Below are 25,411 nucleotides of genomic sequence, written 5' to 3' on the forward strand. Positions count from 1 at the left end.
TTAAGAAACAATTAGACCTGCAGCTATTTCTCAAAAAAAGTTATACGCTTTTTTGAAAAAAAAAAAAAAATTTCTTTTAATTTTTTGAGGTTATGTACATTCTACCTATGGGTCTATAAAAAATAGGCATGTTTTATAAAAACCTCAACTATGCGTGTGAATTTTTTGAAATTTTAAAATTGATTCCATCCCACCAAAAAAAATAAAAACGAAAAATGAAGTTTTTGATGGTGGGGGCAGGGGGAAGGGGGTGGTGGGTTAAAATCACGATGAATCCTATGTGTTAATCACATAGAACTTAAAAAAATAAATTCTGTTAGTAAGTTCTGTTAACTTTTAATTTATTTATCCCGTCCATAAGTGGAAAGTTTGATGCGCCACTGTCGACGCATGTACCACTGAAAAGTGACGGCACAGTGTTCAAACGTTTTCTTTTAGGTTCTACTATTTAAGTTATAGGGTCCCATCGTGCCTAAAATGATTAAGAAATTTCACCTATAGCGGCTCTTAGTCTACTACAGTGTCGTGCTGGCCATATAAATGAATCGGTGCAATCACCGAGAGGCCGCGGCCTCTTGAGGCCGGTTGAATAGGTTTCTTTTACCAAAAATTTTAGATATAACAAAAAAAATATTTTTTTAATTTCAAAAACATTTCCATAAAATTTAATTTTCTTTTAATTGTAAAATACATTTTAAGTAAATGAATAAGACTCTATTATACATAAATTATTGCTACAGATAATATATATTTTCATACATACAAGTATATTTATGGTATTCCAATTTCCTTCAAACATCTAATATGTACTCTGCAGAATAAAAATCGGAAAAACGTGCATTTTTGACCGAATTATTGGAAGTATCGCCAAACGATCGTTGAGATTTTGATACAATAAAAAATGATATACCTTTAACGGCATTTAAATCATTTGTTTAAAAATTTTTAAAAAATATCCTACCATATTATCTGCGACTGTAATTCAAGAAGAACTCGTAGATTTTCTGATAAATGGACTGTATTAAAAATAGGATTTTGCAAATAACTGAAATTATAGAAGATCGAGTTAATGATGAATATATACAGAAAATATGAAGGATGATATTATTAATCTAAGTGATAACAACGAACATGAAGTAACAAATGACAATGTTGTTGACATCGTGAAAACTTCACCTCCCTGTGGTACTAAAAAGTGTAAAGCTTGTACCTATAGCTTGCTGTTACGCTCTTTTGCATATGTATAACTTATATCAGTGTGCTCATCCAAATTTAAATATAGTATACCTATAAGCATTTATTAACTCTTTAAGTGACACAAGTATCTTGAGAAAGAAGTTTTTCAACGTTGAAATACATAAAAAATCGGTTAAGAAGTACTTTAACAAAAGATCACTTGAAAATATTTATGCTAATGGCTATAGAAAAAAATGTATTAACTTTAAACATGATGAAATAATCGAAAATTTGCTCAAAGATCTACTTTGATACGGAAATTATTGATCGAGAGTTAAGTAATTATTTTATAAAATAATTGCAAAAGAATGTTTAGATTATAGCGATGTATTAATATTTAAATATTGTTAAATTAAAGTAGGTATTTGCACTGTACTTGTATTTGTACTCTCTTGTATAATTGATTTACTAAAATTCAACTTACCCAATACATAATTGAATCATGCTCAAAATTTTATTTTACTTTTATCTTAATTCCTAAATCAAATTCATATTATATTTATTCAGGAAATTATGGTTCCTACCTTACTGCATACAATATTGTCATACATGTCATTTATTATTTGTAAGATTGGTTATTTTTAAATAAAAAAATATAGCTAATTAAAAAAAATCATTAAATTCAAAGTTTTATGTTTTATCTAAAAATAATTTATCTTTTCGTTTTATTTTTTTATTTTATAAATAACGAATAAAACATCCTGATAAATAGAAGGTAAAATGAGGATGGGAGGCCGCTTTTCTATAAAATCACCGGGCCGCTTGAAAAGTTCCAGCACGCCACTGGTCTACTATTTTTTAAATAAAACGTAACATTATTCAAAAATATACAGACAGATGTATAATACAATTTAGAAACACAAGAAATAAAAAAACATATTTATAAATCAAATTAGAAATAAGAACTAAACCGTAAAATAAAATACTATTATCCTAATGTAGATATCAAAAAGAAAACCTTTGGTAAGGTTTGTCACCTGATAGGTAAAATGCCTTTGCAGTTTTTAAAACACCAGATCTAATAAATTGTCGCCTGTCTGGCCATATGGTAGAACCACATAATGACAGATTAGTGTTTGTGGTCTAGTTCAGTAGAGTCACAGCGGGCATCCACTGTGGCGACACCCTCGCTAAAATAACAAATCCTCTTTCGAGACATTTTCACGTTCTTTTTACCGATTGAAATAAATATATTATTGACAGACAGTTTGTTATTTTTACATCTATTTTAATTGCATTTAATTGTTTCCGTGGACAATAAGGTTATTACACGCAACTCAACCACCACGGAACGGTTTATAGTACAACGGAGCAGGGCGACAACGGGGACGTGCCTGTCTATTGTTCTACGGTACGTGCCGTCCACGTCCCGAGGTAACATAAATTGGGCATTAAGCATTTCATTTTCTTTTTTCATCATTCTTAAGATTTCCGTGTTTGTTATGAGTTGTGTTCATTATTTTTCTACGTATTTCGATAACACCACATCTCAAAGCTAGCAAATTTTTTTTCAGTTGAATCCGTAATAAAATTATTGTCCCGGTTTCAACTCTAAAAAACAGGACAGACAAATCATCATCATCATCAATGGCGCTACAACTCTTCATGAGTCTTTGCCGCGTTTACTATTGCCTTCCATGTTTGTCGGTCATGTGCCACTAATTCCCATTGTCGCACTCCCATTTTCTCTAGATCTTCTTTGATTGCATCTTTCCACCTTTTTCTAGGCCGCCCTACGGACCTTCTTCCATCTGGCCTTTCCTAGAACACATTGTTTATAAGGCGATTGTCGTTACTGCGTATCACATGCCCTGCCCATCTGAGTGTATTGGCCTTTGAGGACAGACAATTGTAGCTTTTCAATAGGTTAAGCCGAGCCTAAACGATTAATCGAACATCGATTTCGACTTTAAAAAATACAACTCTCAGAACTACTTTAACTTCATGTAATTTAATAAATTTACTTAAAATGATTAAAATATTGTTACTCTAATGAATCTGAGAGATATGGTCAAAATGGAAGAGTTTTTTGCCCTTCTTGAAAACCATGATAATTTAGAAATCCGACGAAGTAAAAATATCATAAAAATCAGAAAAACCGAGTGGTGAAGCAAAAAAAAATCAGGAAAAAGTAGAAATATGAAAATTTGTTGAAAAAAAAACACAAAAAGCTAACAAGGTAAAGAACGGTGCATAATTTGAGATATCATTACAAATAAAATAAAACCAACAAAGAGTAAAACCTGGGAAAAATTCGTAAATGAAGTAAACAAAAATACATAACGAGTAGCTGACAGCTCTATCGGCTTGCAACTTTTTGCTCTGTGTTCCGGATGACGTTAGGAAAAAAGTTTACAATAGAGAAATTGGTGTAAACTGATAATTATTGCATCCAAAAGTGCATAAACATGTCAAAATCAGTTTATTAAGTGCCAGATTTTGTTATTGGGTTATTCGGAGTTTTTTAGGATCGCTGAACACGAATACGCCGTCAAAACCATCCCCCGAAGCACCTGGTGCCAGAATAACTGCTAAGGAGTCACTGAATCACTCCATCTTCTGGAGTTTTGAGGGTTTTCGGTACAAAATTGATACAAACAGATTACTCGGGAGGTTTTTAGGTTCGGAAAGCCGACTACACTCTCAAAATCTATCCCCGGAGCACCTGGAGTCCGGGATCTGCATAGTTCACCCTGGGCACTAGGTGCTCCGAGGGTCGGTTCTGATTTCATATTCGTGATCACCAACCCCAAAGCCCCAGAGTAATCTGTTTTTATGTGCCATTTAGTGCCGAAAACTCTTGAAACTCCAGATCGCCGCCGCCTACGAAAAGTATAACTCCGGAAAATGCCGTTAAGACTAGAACTTTCAATGAACGCCGCGAAAAATATTATTTCGATTATATGATCGTGAACATTATAATCCCTAATAAAGTGTTAGCGAAAAAATTTATTTTTTAAGAGTATCGGCAAAAAATCTTTTCATTATAAATATTTTGGGAGTTATAATCTTCGCGGACACACATATAAAAAAATTGTAATCGCCAATACTTATCAAAGAGTTATTATTTTCACTGGAAATATTTTAGGAATCACATTAATCATAGGTATCAGCGAGATGATGACGTGCCTCAGCAGTGATCGTGTGTACCAGGTGCTCCGTGGGTCGGTTCTGACTTTTTCTTGTTCGGCGACCCCAAACACCCCCGAGTAATCGATTTGCATCAATTTAGTGCTGAAAATCCTCGAAACTCCAGATGACCCACCTTAGCAGTAACTCTGGGCACCTGGTGCTCCGGGAGTCAGTACTGAAGGCGTATTTATGGAGACCCTAAAAAACTTCCGAATAACAAAATCTGGAACTTAATAAACTGATTTTGACATGTTTATACACTTTTGTATTTACACATTACATTTTTGCACTAGGTGCTGCCAGTGGCGGCGCCTGGTGTAAAATAATGGGGGTGCACACATAATGTTAACATAAAAAGACCTTGAGACCCTATTTCCTTAGGTAAAGGTTTTTGAGTGTCTTCAAATTGTAAAAATCCAAGGACCTTATTAAAAATTACAATAAATAATGTATTTTATTGACTTAAAATTATAATTTAGTGTTTAAATGTTACAAGCAAGTTTTGTAACGAAAGTCAGTCGCCTGTTATTTTTTAGATAAATTGTTCACAAACAAATTCAGTAAAATTTGGAATTTCTTGGAATCATTTTTTTTTTATTGAAAACATTGCGAGTGCAGTTAATCGATCCTGGCCCATAGCTATTCTAAGAAAAGTTTTGATACGTTTCAATGAAAGAGACATCGTTCTGTTTCTGCAGTTGTCACTGGCATCGTAACAAGTACATTTTTGGAGAATTCCAATCTGGAATTCCAACTGGATAGTTAAAATGGTATCTTCTATTTTATTCATTATGCTTCCTCTTCTCCAAATATGTGCTTCACACCTACACAATTTGTAAGTTTTTACACAAATCTCCATTTTAAATAATCATTTATTATCCCGACGTTTGCACTTTGGTACATTCTTAATTACCAAATTTAGTTTCGGCATTTTTAATTTTTCTTCTAAATATAATGAAGAAAATTTAATTGATTTTAAATATTCCACGCTAACATTTACGTCGACAAATCCTTCCATTCTTAATATAATTCCGAAATTCGAACTTCATGAAAGCAAAATTAATTTAAACATACGTGTGCCGTGCACGTTGAAAACACCAAAGATCATGCCATAAGATCACATCCAACTTGTGATCCTGTGGCCATCTAAACTTGTGGGCTATAGCGGGTAGTGGGGTGGGTGGTGAGTTGTATTTTGTAGTATGAAAAGTCATTGGAATAGGAACCACTGTGAGAGCGGTGAACGCGGGGTTCTGTCTAAGGCCTCGCATCCGTGAACTTTCTCCTTTGAAATAGAATAAAAATAATTAAATGCTACCTATTAGATACTTATAAACTCCTTGGATCTGTTATTTCGAATTTCCATTACTGTATAGTTAGATTAAAATGTTATTTATAGAATGATAAATATTACATATATGAATGTTGGTGTGGAAATAATTTTGGGGGTTCACGTGCACATCTGCACTTATGGAGAAACCGCCACTGAGTGCTGCGAGGGTCGGTTCTGATATCATATTCGTGATCACCAACCCCAAAACCACCGAGTAATCTGTTTTTATGTGCCATTTAGTACCATTTAGTGCCGAAAACTCTTGAAACTCCAGATGATGACGTGCCTCAGCAGTGATCCTGTGTACCAGGTGCTCCGTGGGTCGGTTCTGACGTTTTCTTGTTCGTCGACCCCAAACACAAACACCCCCGAGTAATCTATTTGCATCAATTTAGTGCTGAAAACCCTCGAAACTCAAGATGACCCACCTTAGCAGTAACTGTGGGCACCTGGTGCTCCGGAACTCGGTACTGATGGCGTATTCATGGCGACCCTAAAAAACTCCCGAATAACAAAATCTGGAACTTAATAAACTGATTTTGACATGTTTATACACTTTTGTATTTACACATTACATTTTTGTATACACATTTCTCTATATTGTATGACTTTTTTCCTAACGTCATCCTAAACACAAAGCAAACAATTGTAAGCCGATAAGTGCTGTATTTAAGAGGAAACAGTAGCGATCAACAGGTAGCGAAAACGCGTTCCAAGATTGCGGCTGTAATTTCGAATATTTTTTCGAGATATTTGGCACACGTATTCGTAATATAATAAAGAATGGCGGTACAGAGCCCAATTTGAAAAATATATTAATATGTGGAAATTACTCTGTAATTAAATACAATATTAAAAAAACGACCCTGTACCTCCATTAAGAAGTACAAAAAAATACACTTTCTTCAAATAAAATTTTTTATCCGATGCCTAGATTTTGTGTCATTTTTGAACTACTAAAATTTTTTATTTCATTAGTAGTTCCAAAATGACACAGAATCTAGGCATCGGATAAAAAAGTTTATTTGAAGAAAGTGTTTTTTTTTGTTCTTCTTAATGGCGGTACAGGCTCGTTTTTTTAATATTGTATTTAATTACAGAGTAATTTCCACATATTAAAATATTTTTTAAATTGGGCTCTGTACCGCCATTCTTTATTATATTACGAATACGTGTGCCAAATATCTCGAAAAAATATTCAAAATTATAGCCGCAATCTTGGAACGCGTTTTCGCTACCTGTTGATCGCTACTGTATCACCTTAAGGATCTATTTATTTTTTCCTAAATGCCCTGGTCTAATAACGTATTTTCAAATCATATTGTGGTTTTTTCCAATTATACTTACATATGATAATAGAAATTATACATGAAAAGTTAAATTTTATAAAAGTTAAAAAGAAATATGGACCACATAGGTCTGGATCCCGCGTATGAGAAAAAAGTTGATTAATAGCAAGCTGAAAATTTGTTAATAGCTTAAGGGTGTTTAGTCGGCCAAACTTTGATATATGAGAACACTGTAACAAGGGAAGTTTTAATTGTGGAACAGGTTAAAAATTTGGAACGGTCAGACCACGAAAACGTCACATGTATTTTGTCCGACAGAACTTCCAATTGATTTGTTACCCTTTCATTAAACTCTCATGCAAAAATCAGACTGCTATTTATCACCTGTCATAATTCCTGTCATTTGACATATTCTACGTGTTCCACTCATTATAATTCCCATTTGGTGATAAATAGCAGCCTGATTTTTGCATGAGAGTTTAATGAAAGGGTAACAAATCAATTGGAAGTTCTGTCGGACAAAATGCATGTGACATTTCGTGGTCTGACCGTTCCAAATTTTTAACCTGTTCCACAATTAAAACTTCCCCTGTTCCAGTGTTCCTATATATTAAAGTTTGTCCGACTAGACACCCTTAAGCCTTAAGCTATTAACAAATTTTCAGCTTGCTATTAATCAACATTTTTTTTCATACGCGGGATCCAGACCTAACATGAATTAATATAATATAGCACTTACAAAATTTCTTATTATCAAAGTAGTTGTTATCTTATGTATTTTTAATAGTGCAGTCACTGAAGGTGAATATGAGCTATTACCTCCGATTTCGTTGAACCTCCATCGATTTGCATGAAAATTGGTGAGTGGTTAGAGGATATCTCAAGGAACAAAGGTGACATGGTGCCAACTTGCGCTTTTACCCTGGGGGTGGATGCCACCCCTCCTCGGGGGTGAAAATTATTTTATAAAAAATAACCCCACAATTCGATAGAGCGACAAATTATAAGCAAAATTTGTTATATAAAGTTATTAAAATAAATCAAAACTTTTTGAGTTATTAAAGATCAAAGATTTTAATTTTTCGTGAGAAAAATGCATGTTTTTAACCGATTTTTCATAAATAACTCAAAAACTATAAGTTTTTACAAAAAAGTTATTATTGTCAAAATTGAGGCTAATAAAAAATCAAATAAATTCCTTACTAGAAAAACCTTTCAATGTTAACTGAAAGTGAGTTATAGGTAATTGAATGTATATTTCTTTCGTCGAGTACCCAAATCTAAGTATTCAAGCTTAAATACCGGGAAAATGATGCATTTTATAACATAAACTTATTAAACATTTGTCAAAGCTCATTGAAATATCTATCAAATAAGTGCTCGAACAAGTTGATAGCATTAAAGTTTATGCACCAAAAATGTTTCAAAATGTATCTTTTAAAAAATTTTCTAAAAAATGTTATTGTTTTTTTGTAAATAACTCCGTTAAATTTTAAAGTAGCAAGTTCATCTAATAACTGGTTAAAATTTTATTCCAAGAGCTATTAAAAAACGTCAAAATAGTCATTTATACCTCTTACTTTTTTAAAAATAAAAGGTTAAATGGCCCCGGTTACATGGTTTTCGCAGCAAAATTGAAATTTTAAACGTTTCTATCTCGGTTATTTTTTACTCTACGAAAATAGTAAAATGGGTAAAGTATTTGTTGCAGAAAAAACTAAAATTTAGTTATTTATCATTTTTTACGTATATTGAGTATTTTTGGAGTTATTATCAAAAGAAAATGAAAAGTACGATAATTCTAAAAATTCTGATTTTTTTAAATTATACCTTTTTTTCAAAAATATGCATTCTAAACCGGTCAAATTTGTTGAATTAATTAACTATGATAACATAAAGAAATTCTTGTGAGGATTACTACAAATTTTAACTTTTTCCTAAAAAAATCGAAAGGGTTCTTTTATTTTCATCATAACTTGGTTAATTTTGATGCTATTAGCTTCTATTGAAGCTCATTTGGTAGGTATTCCGAAGTACTTTGACAAGTGCTTAACAGGTATATTCTATAAAATGCATCGTTTTCCCGTTATGTAAGCTTGAATACATAGATTTGAGTACTCGTCGAAAAGAATATACATTCAATTACCCATAACTCACTTTAAAATAACATTAGTTTAGTTCTTTAAGTAGGGAGTGTATTAAATTTTTTATTATCTTTAATTTTGGTAATAATAGCTTTTTTACAAAAGTTTACATATCGATTTCTGGTATTATTTTTAATAAAAAAATTTCACAAACGAGAGGGGGTGGCAACCACCCCCAGGGTAAAAGCGCAAGTTAACATCATGTCACCTTTGTTCCTTGAAGTATCTTCTAACTACTTAACAATTTTCATGAAAATCGATGAAGGTTCAACGAAATCGGAGGTGAAAACCTTCAGTGACTCCACTATAAATGTATAATCTACTCGTTAATGACTTCGTCGCTGCTGACATTTTTATGTTATGTCTAGACATCCTCATTTATATGAAATTATCGTAATGTAAAGAAAAGCGTAATTTAGAAGTATCGTAAGACAATAATTGAACATTTTACATTTCGAACAGGTAGCCATTTAGAGAAACACTAAAGTGGTTTCTTAATTGTATTAAAACAATAAACATGGCGCACACCAACAGACAATCGTTTTTCAACAATTACAACCTTTCCTTTTTCACACAATAATATCAATAATGAAAGTAACTGACCAGTTTCTCTTGTTCTACTCATTTACCAGTTCCGAATAGTGTATTTGCTTCATTGGCGTAGTGCACACAAAATTTCATATTCCATTAAAAATATTAGAGGAAGGACATGTTTTAAAAAAACTCTGAAAAGGTAATAATCGATATTCATACAGTCCGTGCAATATCTCTTCATATTCCGCGTCATAGCAGGTGACGTCACATGATACCAACACGAAATATTAAGTCATAGATGGGTTCCTTTTTAGAATCGTTTAGCTGAGTACAAGGGAATTACAGCCACTAGACAGACATATTTTATTATATACGAGAAGAAATATATTGGAAGATTTCTATTAATGTAAATTTAAAGAGACATCTTACTTGTTTCATTTGTTCACTTGTTCGAATTACACCCTGTGCAATTCGAACCCATTTTTTTGATAAAACAAAAAAAACTTGTAGATAGATAAATTGTATAATATAAATGTTGTATTAGTGGTTCCTTTTTAGAATCGTTTAGCTGAGTACAAGGGAATTATACAGCCACTAGACATATTTTATTATATACGAGAAGAAATATATTGGAAGATTTCTATTAATGTAAATTTAAAGAGACATCTTACTTGTTTCATTTGTTCACTTGTTCGAATTACACCCTGTGCAATTCGAACCCATTTTTTGATAAAACAAAAAAAACTTGTAGATAGATAAATTGTATAAATGTTGTATTAGTGGTTCCTTTTTAGAATCATTTAGCTGAGTACAAGGGAATTACAGCCACTAGACATATTTTATTATATACGAGAAGAAATATATTGGAAGATTTCTATTAATGTAAATTTAAAGAGACATCTTACTTGTTTCATTTGTTCACTTGTTCGAATTACACCATGTGCAATTCGAACCCATTTTTTGATAAAACAAAAAAAACTTGTAGATAGATAAATTGTATAAATGTTGTATTAGTGGTTCCTTTTTAGAATCGTTTAGCGGAGTACAAGGGAATTACAGCCACTAGACATATTTTATTATATACGAGAAGAAATATATTGGAAGATTTCTATTAATGTAAATTTAAAGAGACATCTTACTTGTTTCATTTGTTCACTTGTTCGAATTACACCCTGTGCCATTCGAACCCATTTTTTGATAAAACAAAAAAAACTTGTAGATAGATAAATTGTATAAATGTTGTATTAGTAGACTTAACAACTTTCTACAAACGTCTCAATCATTCGCTGGCTATTTACTGGGTCAATTGACCAATTAATTTCAAAAACATCCACCAGTGTGACAAATCGACCTAAAGTGAAATTTTAGTATTTCACTACGGGCAATTAATATCGAATTAGCCACTCTATTTTCGACCTTTTATAGCAAAAAGTTAATTTAATGGCAATCGGTGCTACGTGCGCTAAAAGTGATCATTTTAATGACCGTTTTAATTAACTGGAAATCGCTTGCAAGTAAATTAAACGATATAAAAAAATGAGAATAAATTGACATTCGTCCTAGGAATATTGTTTGAATTGTTTATCAATCTTAATAAAAGTCTAAACATGATAATCACACACCATAGGTCTTGGGCCCAACATTAAAAAAATATTATGTACCTCCCTTTTTTTTATTCAGTTATTCATGTCGAGTCGGACAACTTTTCTATTTCGAAAATTTTCGGGAGGGAAGCGTTTCGTAAATATAGAGGTTAATATATCTGGTAAATATTACCAGTTAATTGTAAATATTGTTTTGTCTCTACATTACGACAGTTAGATGGCAACTAATTTTTCAAATAGTTGCCGTCTAACTGTAATGTAGGGACAAAACAACTCACTTAACAATCTTAACATCCCACGTGATGGGAAGGTTCATACTTTACCTAAGGGCATAATTCCTTATAAATTATATCCATCCTATGGAATTTCAAGCAAATATATATATATGCATTTGTAAAATGCTAGACTAGAACACGAGGGAGCGATCACAGAAGAAATAGCTATTGAAAGCGGTGTTAAACAAGGTTGTAGCTTATCTCCTACTTTGTTCCTTATCTTTGTAGACTGGATTATGAGGAAAGTAACGGATGATCGGACAGGCATTAGATGGAACCTCTTTAATCAGTTTGAAAATCGTGAATTTGCTGACGACGTCTGCCTGTTAACAGAACACAGAGCTCACATGCAAACAAAAGTCGATAAGCTAACACAATACTCTGACATGATTGGTCTCCGGATAAATACAGAGAAGACAAAAATCTTAAAAAATGATAACCCGCAAATTAATAAAATAAAATAAAAGACAAAGAAATTGAAGAAGTAGATAAAGTCACTTATTTGGGATCAATCATGGAAAGAAAAGCAGGATGCATGAAAGACATACAAGCAAGAATAACGAAGGCACAATTCGCCTTCAATGCGTAAAATAAAATCTGGCAAACAAGTGAAATAACAGAGTCAACAAAATTCAATATATTCAATACTTGTGTAAAAAGCATATTACTCTACGGAGCAGAAACTTGGAAGCACGACGAAAGCACAACAAAGAGGCTACAGACTTTTGTAAATAGGTCCTTAAGAAAGATCCTAAAAATTTACTGGCCAAATAATAACGAATGAAGAACTATGGAAACGAACGAAACAAACCAGTATAATAACAACAATCAGACAGAAGAAATGGAAATGGATCGGCCATACGTTAAGAAAAGATCCTAGTAACATCACAAGACAAGCGCTCGAATATCAACCTGAGTGGACAAGGAAGAGGGGAAGACCAGATAATACTTGGAAGAAAACAGTAACCAGAGAACACAACAGAATCGGCTTAAGTTGGGGGAAGTGAAAAACAAAGCAAGAAACAGAGGAAAATGGAAGGAACTGGTACGCAGATTAACCAGAGAATAATCACAAGAAGACGCGCTGAGCTGGCCACCAGCCGTCTTAAATTATCGGCCAAGAAACGCAGATGCGCCCAATACTCCACTAGGAGTGATGGTCCAAGAGAGAGATGAATTTATAAAATAACATACCATTTAAAGGGTTCTCACCCTGGTATTTCTTTGGTGGCTCAGCTAGCATTCAACCTGTTTATTTTTAACACTGATGATGATTTTGTAAGAAAATCTAAAACGTTCTGTTGTGATGTAGCCCTTAAAGGGATTTTAATAAAACTTTTTATACCTTTTACAAAGGATTTTTCAATAAATTTTTTGTGATTGATGGTATACAGCCAGCTACAGGAAAAAGTCTTTCTTTCCTTGTGGATTTTATTTAAAATATACATAGCAAAAGCATTACATACCTGGAAAATAAAGTGCCATGGTATGGGAACAGCAAAAGATAAGAAAGATGTGGAATACATGATAAGACAGGTAGCCGAAGAATATCAGAAATGGAGACTAAACCGAACACCTCACCATTGGAATATACAGCAAATATAGCAAGGGGTAGGACTAGATAGCAAGGGGATAAGGACTGTTGATGAATACAATAAATAGATACGTTTATTGACAATTTTTACATAGTAAACACTACATGTCATGTTACAATATAAATAAGTCACTTATGTATACATAGGAAATAACTAAAAAAGGGGTTCAAATGGAGCAGTGATGGGCAATATACGACAATCCTAGTGTTGTCATTTTTGGCCTCTTTTATTTAATTCTGACTCTTATGCTCGGTACACACGACAGCGATTTATCGTAGCGATGTGAGTGTGCACTTCGTTGGTGCAGTTTATCGAACGTCCATTGAGTGTCCACACGTCTTCAAAACTTGCATCGATCATCATTTCCCTGCCGAAGCTCAGACTATAAACATGCCATCCCTGATATGAGACGACGCACGCCGTGTTTGCGATAGCCTGGCTTATTGTGTTCAAAAACATAAGAAAACCAAGGAGTCTGTGGTGTAAGGATTGGCTTCTCAAAAGAAAGGCATGCTGGACGCAGGACATCGAGTCATGGTTGATCAGAAGGTCTCGTTGAAGATCATTTCGTAATAATAATAAAAAAGCTCAGAGAGTTATGTGAGTCCAAAAAAGGAGGATCCGACAAATTTTGTGAAATAGAGTAGTTTAATACGGTTAATGGTGTAAAATTTTAGTGCAGCTTATTGATATATTGGGTTAACAATATGTTTCTCTACCAATATTTTTAACCAAAAGTATTTATCATTTTATAAACAAAATAAATATCTAAAAATCCCACAAAGAAGTAACACAGAAAAAGGGATTCGAGGGCAAGTTGTTCACTGACCGTAAGATTTATGCAGTTGCATGTATAGATCTACAATCTACATTCCTATGTGGAATGGTGTAATGCGGGCTTAAAACGCATAATTATTGTGAAAATTCTTCCTTTTACATATTAAGGTACATATTAGCCATTACGACCTCAACTATTAGAATGTAGACGTAAATTACTTAATAAATTTCGTGTATATATCATATAAATTTCCAAGAATGTGTACGTATTTGTTACAAACTACTGATCTTAAGCACCCATCTGAGATGGTACAAAAGACATAATTAAAACAGGTTTAATTGCTGTATATGTCCATAGTTTTTATAGGTATTCGACTTTTATTGTAGAAAATAGTAAAAACATCACTACTTAATACGCCATGAAATCTTTTCTGGTCTGCTAAGTATGTCCTTGACTTGAAATCCTTTTAGATTTTTTCATGGACGGGTCTGATGTAGACAATTAAATAATGAGCAATTTTAAGCGTATTAAAGTTAGTTCATTATTTTATATTAGCAATTGGTATAACCCTTTGATCCCTTGACTATTTTTATGCAGCTGTACAGACAATCTTTCCATAACAATACAGGATACAGGAAGTAGCAATAAGGGATGAAAGGGGAAGTTAGTGCAGTCTTTAAAGGTTTTCACCTCCTGTTTTGTTAAACTTCTATCGATTTGTATGCAAATTGGTGACTAGTTAAAGCATACCTCAAGAAATAAAACTGATTTGGTTCCAACTTGCACTTTTACCCTGGTGGTGAATACCACCCCTTCCCGCGGGTGAAAACAATTTTATTAAAAATATCCCCACAAATCGATAGAGGGACAAATTTTAAGTAAAATTTGTTATATCATGTTATTAAAATAAATCAATACTTTTTGAGTTATTAAAGATCAAAGATTTGTCTATTTAAGAGCATATGCGTGAAGTTACGGATGATAAAAATAACATATTAATTAATTGTATATCAGTAAAATATTATTTTTATATTATTTCGATGTTTAATTGAGTTTTTTCTATCAATATAAACTGAATATTTCCAGAAACTGGGGGTGTCCATGTGTCCAATAATGGGTACATTTGACATATTCGAATACACTTTTGCTAAATTTATAATATCGAAATAATATAAAAATAATATTTTTTGCAGGATTGATCATTTTTGACTGTTTACCGTGACAGATTTTACGTCAGTAGGTGACATTTACTAGCAACTCGACGGTAAGTAATCCAACTCGACGGTAAGTACTCCAACTCGACGGTAAGTAATTCACTTACCGTCGAGTTAAAAAATCTGTTAATTTTAATTTATTTTTTGAAAGAATAAAGAAAACTAACGAATTATTTATTAATATTGAAACTTATGGTACAATTTGTTAAATTATTTAATGAAATCCCACTTGTTTGGGCTGTGGTTTCACTTCTAACAGAAACTCCTGCAGAATCGCATACATTAGTAGTATTACTAGTATTAGAATAATTGCGGAACACCCTTCTTCCCAAGCCCCTTCAATTTCTTCAAATTCACTGTCGCTCATATTTTAATTTATAATAATCAAAATTGTACTTAAAATTATTGACAACTAAATAAAAACTCAATTCTCCATTGTTGTTATGCACCCTAGTTACTACCTAACAACCAAAGTATCTATCTTGATAAAATGAATGAAACTAGTCAATATGACGAAAATGTTTAATTTTATAATTTATAATGGTATCAATCGTGCAAAAAACGTTATAAGCATGTCGAACGTTAAGGGTAACCGATCTCAGACAATAATTGGAGTCGTCGCTCCGCTCCTCCTCCAAACAATTGTCTTCGATCGGTATAAAACCCTTACCGTTCTCCATACTTAATATACTATTACTAACATACAATTAATTAATATGTTCTTTTTATCATCCGTAACTTCACGCATGTGCTCTTAAACAGACAAATCTTTGATCTTTAATAACTCAAAAAGTATTGATTTATTTTAATAACATGATATAACAAATTTTACTTATAATTTGTCCCTCTATCGATTTGTGGGGTTATTTTTAATAAAATAGTTTTTACTCCCGAGAAGGGGTGGTATCCAACCCCAGGGTAAAAGTGCAAGTTGGCACTAAATCATTTTTATTTCTTGGGGTATGCTCTAATTAGTCACCAATTTTCATGTAGATCGATGGAGATTTAACAAAATAGGAGGTGTAAACCTTTAAAGACTACACTAACTTTCCCCTTTCATCCCTTATTGCTACTTCCTGTATCCACTGAGGTGTCAGCCTGAAAGGGGTCATAATTATCTCCAACTCCATAAGTAAACTCCATATTACTTATGACGATGATTTTTCGGCTCTAGCGCTTAGACTATAAGGAGAAAAACATCGATAGGAGAAGCATAGTTTGGGTTTATGCCAGGAAGGAGGACAACGAGTGCCTTGTTTGCGTAGAGAAATACGGAGAGAAGAAAAGAGAGCTACATCTGGTATTTATAGATCTTGAGAAGGCATAGGACACAGTTCCTACAGCAGAGATACGGAGATGTTTGATAGAGAACTTAGTTCCTGAGAAGTACGTAAGACTTGTGGAGGATATGTGTGGGGGAACGTACACCAAAGTAAGGACTTGTGTCGAATTGACCGAAAGTTTTCCAGTGACATGACGGTTGGTTTGCATAAAGGCTCTTCATTGAGTCCCAACCTGTTTAATCTTGTCGAGGTACTGACAGAGAAGGTAAGGAAGGGGGTTCCTTGGTCAATGCTCTTGGCTGATGATATGGTGTTTGTAGAGGAGAGCAAAGAAATGTTGATGGAGAAATTGGACACTTGGGAAAAGGGCTATTAAAGAGGGAGGAGATTAGCTGGTTGAAAACGGAGTATATGTGGTTGGGACGAGCAGGAATGGTTGAGGAATTAGAATTGCTTGGGGAAAACTAGGACGACTAGGAGAATTTAAATACCTTGGCTCCTACATAACAGAAAATGGGATATCAGGTCGAGAAATTGCCCACAGGATACAGGCTAGTTGGTTTAACTGGAAGCGAATGAGCGGGATACTCTGTGATCGGAAAATTGGGGAAGGACCGAAAGGAAAGATATACAAGAGTATGGTGAGAACTGAGTTGGTGTATTCCGGTGAAGTGTGGTCCATAAAGAATATTCAGGAAGAGAAGATAGAGATAGCTGAAATAAAAATGTTACGGTGGGACACTGGATAAGACTAGAAGGGACAGGATCAGGAACGATTTGATTGGGGACAGAGCCGACTAGCAACTACAGTCTCAAAATAAATTCAAGAATAAAGACTGAAATGGTTTGGTCACGTTAAACGTAGAAATTAAAACTATGTGGGGCGAAGGGTGTAGAGTTGTTAGAAGTTAATGGAAGGAGAGGTAGAAAAATACCGATGAGAGATGGAAGGATTGTGTGGCAGAGGACACAGGAGAGAGAAAGGTTTAGATGAAGACGACATGATGAACACAAATGCGTGGCAAAGAAGAGTAACGAACAACGACCCCTGAAAAGAGAAAATCTGAGGAAGAAGCTTATGGTCATTGACACGGGTAATTTACAACATATTATACATGCAAACATTTGGTATCAGCAATTATTAGTGGTGAAGCTGAACAATAAAACATAACACTATGCACTGGTTAGATTCATCATCATCGTCATCATTCCTTAACCTCTTGCATCCACTATTGGATATAGGTCTCCTCCATATTCTTCCATTGTTCTCGATCTTGTGCCTTTTGTATGAAATTTCCCACTGTTTTTCTCAAGTTATCCGTCCATTTTTTATGGTCTACCTCGGTGTCTTTTATCTTCTCTAGGTCTCCACTCTATAAGTCTTTTTCTCCACCTATTATCATTTAAGCGTGCTACGTGTCCAGCCCATCTCTATCTGCGAACGCGCATACCGAAACAATATCCTACATCGCATGTGGCATGCATTGCGAAAAGATACGCACTGAGTGTCACATCTGGTTTTCGGTGAATCTTCGGTGACTTTCGGTGGAATTTCGTTAACCGAAAACCAGATGTGACACTCAGTGCGTATCTTTCCGCAATGTATGTTATGCGATGTAGGGATATTGCTTTGGTTTGCGAGCTCCCTTTGGCTTGTGTAATTTTTCTATGACATCTGTCACTTTAGTCCTCTTTCTCACTGGCCTGTTTGGTACCATATCTCTTCTTGTTATTCCCAACATTGCTGTTTTCATTTTTCTTTAGGTTATCCTCAATTTATTTGCAGAATGTTTAGTCAAAGTTATGTTTTCGGAACCATATTTTACCGGCAGTATGCACTGGTTGTAAACTTTTTTCTTCAAGCAAATCGGTAACGGTCTTTTTAGAATATGTCGCATCTTGTCAAATGCTGCCCATCCCAAGCCTATACGACGCTGGATCTCACAAGTTTGATTGTCTTTTCCTATTCTAATTTCATGCCCTAAATAGATATAGCTAAAAATCTGATGTACTTCGTGCCCACCTACTCTCATAACATCACTTGGGACTAAATTGCTCATGTATTTTGTTTTTTGAAAGTTTATGTTCAGGTCTACTTGTTCCATTGCCTGCTTTAGTTCTTCCATCATTTTGTGAGCGTCATTTAAACTCTCTCGTAAACCAGAGTTAAACCTGGTAAAAAAAAAGTTAAAAAAAGTTAAACCTGGTAAAGCTTTAACGGATGTTTCATCATACCGCCCAATAAGTCTAACAATGCCATCGCATATCAAATGTAATTAATAGAGCTTTGGACAATAAACAGTATTGCACAGCAGCCTTTCTGGACATCAGCCAAGCATTTGATAAGGTATGGCACCCAGGATTACTTGGTGCCAGGTGGAGGATGAACTATCAGACCGTAACAAAATTCAATCAGGAATCCCATAAGGTAGTATATTGAGTCCACTTCTTTATGTACTGTACACATCCGATTTACCAACCTCTCCACAAACCACCATTAGAACTTTCGCTGATGACACAGCAATATTTGCAACTGAAGAGGATCCAAGAGCTGCAGTATTAAAACTTCAAGAACACCTAGACCAAATTTGACAGTGGTTAAAGAAATAGAAGATAAAAGCCAATGAAACTAAGTTAACACATATAACTTTCACACTAAGGAAAGACCAATTCCCAAATATTAGCCTTAATCAAGTCAACATACCACAACAGAATATCGTCAAATACCTGGGGCTTCATCTTGATTACAATAGAATAGAATAGAAATATGCTTTATTGTCACTGAAAATACAAATTTTATGGACAAAGCTTAATTAAAGTCAGAAAAAATAAATAAATAATATCTAACAATAACAATAACAAATACAATTTTCTGAAATTTGATAAATCGTCAATATAAAAAAATATACATAAATACAAAATATAAGTTAATAAAGTAAAGAAAAAAAAACAAAATCGATATATTGCAACAATTTATAGAAATTGCAAAGTGAATATACAACAAAGTAAACTATTTATAGACATAGGAACTAATAAGTTTAAGCTGCTGCATGTGACACCCAAATATAGATAAGTTTGGTTACTTGTACAATACCGTAATTTCTTAGTTAGTCATTAAGAAACTCTTCTACTGAATAATATGGTCTTTTAGATAGATGAGCTTTTGTCATTTTACGGAACTTGGGGAAAGATGTTGCAGATTTGAGTTGTAAAGGAAGATGGTTGTATAGTTTTTTGCGGAATATATAGCTTTCTTTACTAACTCAGAGCACGGTATCGGTAAATAGACATCAAAATTTGAATTTCTGGTGGAGTAGTCATGACGAGGCCTTGTTGGAAAGACATGCATGTGTTTACGAATTAAGCAAACAATTTCTAAAATATATAAAGATGTAAGGGTTAAAATGCCGTGATCTTTGAAGTAACTTCTGCAATGTGTTGTTCTTCTGAGGCCAAACAGATACCTTATTGCTTTTTTTTGTAATTTAAAAATAACATCTAATTGGGCAGCTGTACTAGAACCCCAAAAAGGAAGACCATATCGAAGATGAGACTCGAACAAAGAAAAATATGTTAGTTTAGAAGATGCTAAATTGAGTTCTTTCGAAACAGATCTTATAGCATAGCAGGCTGAGGCGAGTTTCTTACTACTTAACAAATCGATATGAAGGGACCATTTGAGGTTGCTGTATAAAAAAATACCAAGAAATTTTACAGAATCAACGGTAGAGATCTGGCTGTTATTAACAAGCATGGGTTGAAGAGCACTTTTATAGGATAATGCTACTGTCTTATCCACGTTAAAAGAGAGTAAATTAGAGTCAGACCAGGTTTTTATCGTAAGCAAATCAGAAGTTATAGTTGCATGAAGAGATGCAATAGTTGAGTTGCTCCAAGTGATACTGGGGTATCATCAGCAAAAAGAAAAATTTTTCCATCGATTTTTAAGTTAGTGATGTCATTTATAAAGATAAGAAACAGTAGAGGACCCAATACTGAACCTTGCGGTACTCCACATACAATGCTTTTGAGACTAGTCAGTATCATTTGCTCTAACTAGTTGTTTCCTATTATTCAAGTAAGATTGGAACCAATTCAAAGAAATACCTCGAATCCCATAGAAATTTAGTTTTTTAATCAAAATGTCGTGATTTACACAATCAAAAGCTTTGGCATAGTCACAGAAGACAGTGGCAGTATAAAGATTATTGTTTAGTGCTTGGTAAACCTCATGAAGCACAGAAAACAAGGCATCAGTGGTACATTTATTAGTTAAAAAGCCGAACTGATTTTGGGATAAGATGTTGTTATCAATGAGAAAGAACATAAGACGGGTTTTTATGAGTCTCTCAATAATTTTTGAAAGTACCGGTAGTAAGGCAATAGGTCTATAGTTGCAAGTATTAGATTTTTCACCACCCTTATGAAGGGGAATAATAATGGCTATCTTTAGGCACTCTGGGAATTTGCCTCTTTCAAAGGAATCATTAATTAGTGAGACGAGGATTTCCAACACTACAGGATGATTTGCTTTTGATACTATTGATAGTTTGGATCAGTTCAGATATATCGATTGGTCTTAAAAAGAATGAATTCGAGAACACTCCTGAATTGGGGAGATACGAAATGGGATCTTTTTGTGGCAAAATAGTAGAAGTTATATTTTTACTCACATTAATGAAATATTCGTTTAGATTTTCCGGGTCTGGAAGGGCAAATGTTTGAACTGCGTGAGTTCTATTTCGAATTCTAAATTCGATTCTAAATTAAACTGGAAACAACACATTTTAAAGAAGAAGAAACAAATTGAGTTGAGAGTGAAAGAAATTAATTGGCTTATAGGTAGAAAATCTCGACTCTCAATTGAGAACAAACCGCTGATTTATAAAACAGTCATCAAACCTATATGGATGTACGGTATAGAACTATGGAGTTGTGCCAGCAAATCAAACACAAAAATTATCCAAAAAACTCAATCAAAAATTCTACGCACCATCGCAAATGCTCCGTGGTACATTTCCAACCAAACCCTTCATACAGACCTAAACATCCCGTTAGTCAGCACAGTAATTCAAGAAAGAGCCAACAGACACCACGAGAAATTGGAAGGCCACCCCAACCAATTAATATTACCATTACTGTAGCCACTAAACGACAGAAGATTGCGAAGATTATGGCCCATAGAACTTCGCTGAAACTGAGGTGAAACCGCTGGGTGATGTACGTCATCACGCCATTTTAGTGTACAATACTACATTGATATAAGTTATTGTACTTGTTATCAAATTAACTCATAGAATATGTAATTCTGATTGTTAATAAATGCTTAAAAAAAATTAAACTCTCAGCTATAATGACAATGTCATCTGCAAAGCGCAAGTGGCTCAGATATTCACCATCAATATTTATTCCCCTTTTAGCCCAATCCAGTTTTTTAAACGCATATTCTAGAGCTGCAGTGAATAGTTGGGGGGAGATGGTATCGCCTTGTCTAATTTCTCACTCAATTATGTATTTATTGGTAAAGGCATGGAGTTTAGCAGATGCTGTTGCGTTATTGTATTGTATCTGTTTTATCAAACTTGTGTATCTATAGCTATAGTCTATTCGGATTTGTTCCAATGCTCTTAATACCGCCGGTAATTCCACGGTATCAAAAGCGTTTTTTGAAATCGATGAAAATCAACGTGAGTTGGTAAGATTGTCTGAAATAAAAATGTTTATTTTAGAACACTGACAAAACAGTTTGAAACACTAAGGATATCTTTTAGATTTCCTTTTAAGTTCTGCTTGCGTCTAGAAGAACCAAACTCAGCAATCTTTCCTCAATTAATTAATTAGATTTATAGTCGGTTTAATGATCGAAGCCAGTTCGATCCTGAGCTCCCTCATATAAGTATACCAGTTTTTCAAGCCGAGAAACCTTCTAATAACACGACAGGTTGGTATTTTTATGCTAGGTGCACAATTTGCACATTTTACCTCTTCTTTGCAACGTCTAATGGCGAATATTTACATAACTTATTATTTTATATGCGAAAGATAATGTACTGGACGGACACCGCTAAATGCTAATGCACACTGTCGGTCGCTTACAATTTATAACTAAGTGTATTTGCCCGACGTCGTATTTCTTGATAGGAGTATCCTCAAGATATTGGAAAATTGAAATGTGATAATTTTTGCAATAAATTTGTAGTAAAAATGACCGGTTGCATAGCCAGGGAGCTTTGCTAAAACTATTTCAGCCAGTATATCTTTTGATTTGGAAAACTTAGTTGGATAGGTACTTAAGAATCGCAAAATAACCCAATACTTAAGGAGCAAAGTGTTCAACCAGTGCATCCTTCCTATCATGACATATGGATGTTAAACCTGGACCCTAACCAAGGCAAATATGAATAAACTAGCCATTACAGAAAAAGCAATGGAAAGAGCAATGTTAGGTATACGACTGTCAGAGTAAAAGAGGAACGACTGGGTAAGATCAAAAACAAAAGTCGAGGACATAACAACAAAAGTTTTCAAACTTAAATGGAGCTTCGCAGGCCGCACTACTAGACCAACATTGACATGCAACAGTACAACATTGGAGACCTTACCAAAGTAAACGACCGTATGGAAGACCACAGATGAGGAGGGTTGGTGATATTAAAAGAGTAGAAGGAACAAATTGAAAATATGTTCCTCAGGATAGAGAGCGATGGAAGGAGTTGAAAGAGGCCTATGTCCAAACGTGGATGATAGAAGGCTAAGAAGAAGAAGAAGATCTTTTGATTTACACATCATATTTAGATGAAGTTGTGCCTTCCTTATATATGTCTTGTGTCTATAATCGTTTTATTTCGTATTGGGACCGTGCAAGTTCTGAAAAGCGACACCTGGTTTCATAGCTCGGCAACATTTTTCGTCCTTTTAATTATATTGGCCAATTATATTAGTCTGGTTGCTGGATAATTGTCAAGGCCGTAACCCAAAACAAGTTATAAGAAGAAAAATTAATATTAGGGTTATGTTATTAAAAGGCAAACAATTGTATGTAGTAAATAAAATTAATTATTAAAATGCAGTACTGCAAGCAAAATACAATAAATGAATTTACTTTTATATAATAATTGCATATCATATCAATATTGTGGAGCAACATATATAAATTTTCTTCTTCAATGATAGTAGTTATGAAATATACGTCAATTTGACAATTTCAATTGACAATGAATTATTTAAGAAAGTTGCAAGATTTCTCCGCTGTTCGCGCACGATCGTTTCTCGTATCCCCTCCAAGTACTTGCACACCGCGAATACCCACATTTGTGTTCTTTCCTCCCTACAAGGCTTCTCAAACTTTTTTTCGGTTAAAGTACATGTTAAACTACAAAACCGTCTATTTTCGTTGTTTCTAAAGATATCAGAGACATGTAAAAAACAAAATGTTCATAAAAGATAAGGCTACAACACGATTCTGATGAATACTCACATTTATACCTCGTCCTCCCTGCAGAGCGTCTCAACCTTAACATAAGAAATACATTTATTTTCTTCCACCGGTATAAGTATAAAAAAGAAGTTTGAGTAAACCTTTGCACAACTGTGCAAATACTAAAGAAACATCTAAAATAATAAAAAAAATAGTTAATCTGTCTGTTAATCTGTTCTTGAAAAAATCTGCTATGAAAATGAGAATAATTTTCTATATCCCTAACTTTTGACGAGCAGTTTATATTTAAGATACAGACAATGGTATAAAGATAAAAGGAAAGGGATTTTGTGCATTTCTATCCACTCTGATGATTAATCAAGTTTGTACGTTATTTGTCAACCATTTTTGATAACCTGCCATGCCTTTTGTCACGATGATCTTTAAATATTAACTTTTCTTTTTATTTCAGGGCTCAGATTCGTGGGTGTCAGTTCACAATTTACAATCTCAAGGAGGTGGCATTTTAGATCCAGACGACAAACTCAATGACGTAGCAGACGATAGAGAACAGATCCTCGCCAGTTTCGAAGATGGGGAAGGTGCCCATATCCATGGAGGCGGTGACGGAGCCAGTGGGAGTTCGGTCGGAACGGGAAGTCCGGATATTTTTCACGTAAGTTTTTAAACTGATTTTTCAAATGCTGTTTAAAATTTAAAATTCATTTAAAATATGATTGTTGTCGTATATACTAAACACTAAATACATACTACTGAATATAATCCTTCAAGGCAAAGTATTCGGAAAGCGAGGTATAGGGAGAAGAAGAATATCATGGTTAAAGAACCTGAGGAAATGGTTCTCCTCAACAACAACTAATCTATTTAAAGCATAAGTTAATAAAATAATTATAGCCATAATGATCGCCAATATTCGAAATTAATACCTAATTGTTGGTAGTCGGAAAGCAAATGTCTCTGAAATTTCGTTTTACTTTTAAAAAATTACTTAAATAATTTAAAAAATATATTAAAAAACACAAACAATTGAATAAAAGTTGTATCAACAAGACCAAATTGTAACGATCATTTATTGATTGATTGCTTGAGCTCATCTTTGCCGATATAAGTTTCTTTGGCAGTAGTAGTGGTTTGGATAGTAAAGCTGTCGATTGACAAGTTGGTCTTCAAGATACAGTTCCAGTATGCCGAATAAATAGAGTTTTTGTGGGTTATTGAGTTTTGTTACAAACAAGATACTTAGGTACCTACTATAAGTTTTTTAATTTTTTAATTTTTTGATCTTTATGAATCGTGCAACAACAAATGAATAACTAATCTGACATTTTCTTCAATTGTTGTTTTTTTAACTGTACAATTGTCAGTGCGTAATCGGCATTGCAGTGCTATACCTTTGTTGGGTATATTGCTCAGGAATTTTTTATGTGTCACAGTTTCTTTTTTTCTAAAAAACTAAGGCTATCAAATTATAAATACATACTATATTTTTAAAATCTGGAAGATATCCAACTAAAGAATTGCTTTCACTTTAGCTATATTTTTTGTTATTTGCTTAT

General features: G+C 33.8%; 1 protein-coding gene across 7 annotated transcripts in view; it reads left to right on the forward strand.

The window, feature by feature from the left end:
• The window catches only part of LOC114337868 (partitioning defective 3 homolog B), a 295,752-nt gene that overhangs the window by 183,390 nt on the left and 86,951 nt on the right, over nt 1-25,411 (forward strand). For all 7 annotated transcript variants that reach the window (XM_028288425.2, XM_050642575.1, XM_050642574.1 and 4 more), the window contains one exon: nt 24,307-24,510. In XM_028288425.2, the coding sequence (XP_028144226.1) occupies nt 24,307-24,510 (204 nt within the window). The remainder of the gene's footprint in view (nt 1-24,306; nt 24,511-25,411) is intronic.

The sequence above is a fragment of the Diabrotica virgifera genome, chromosome 2, assembly GCF_917563875.1.
Source record: "Diabrotica virgifera virgifera chromosome 2, PGI_DIABVI_V3a".
Lineage (NCBI taxonomy): Eukaryota > Metazoa > Arthropoda > Insecta > Coleoptera > Chrysomelidae > Diabrotica > Diabrotica virgifera.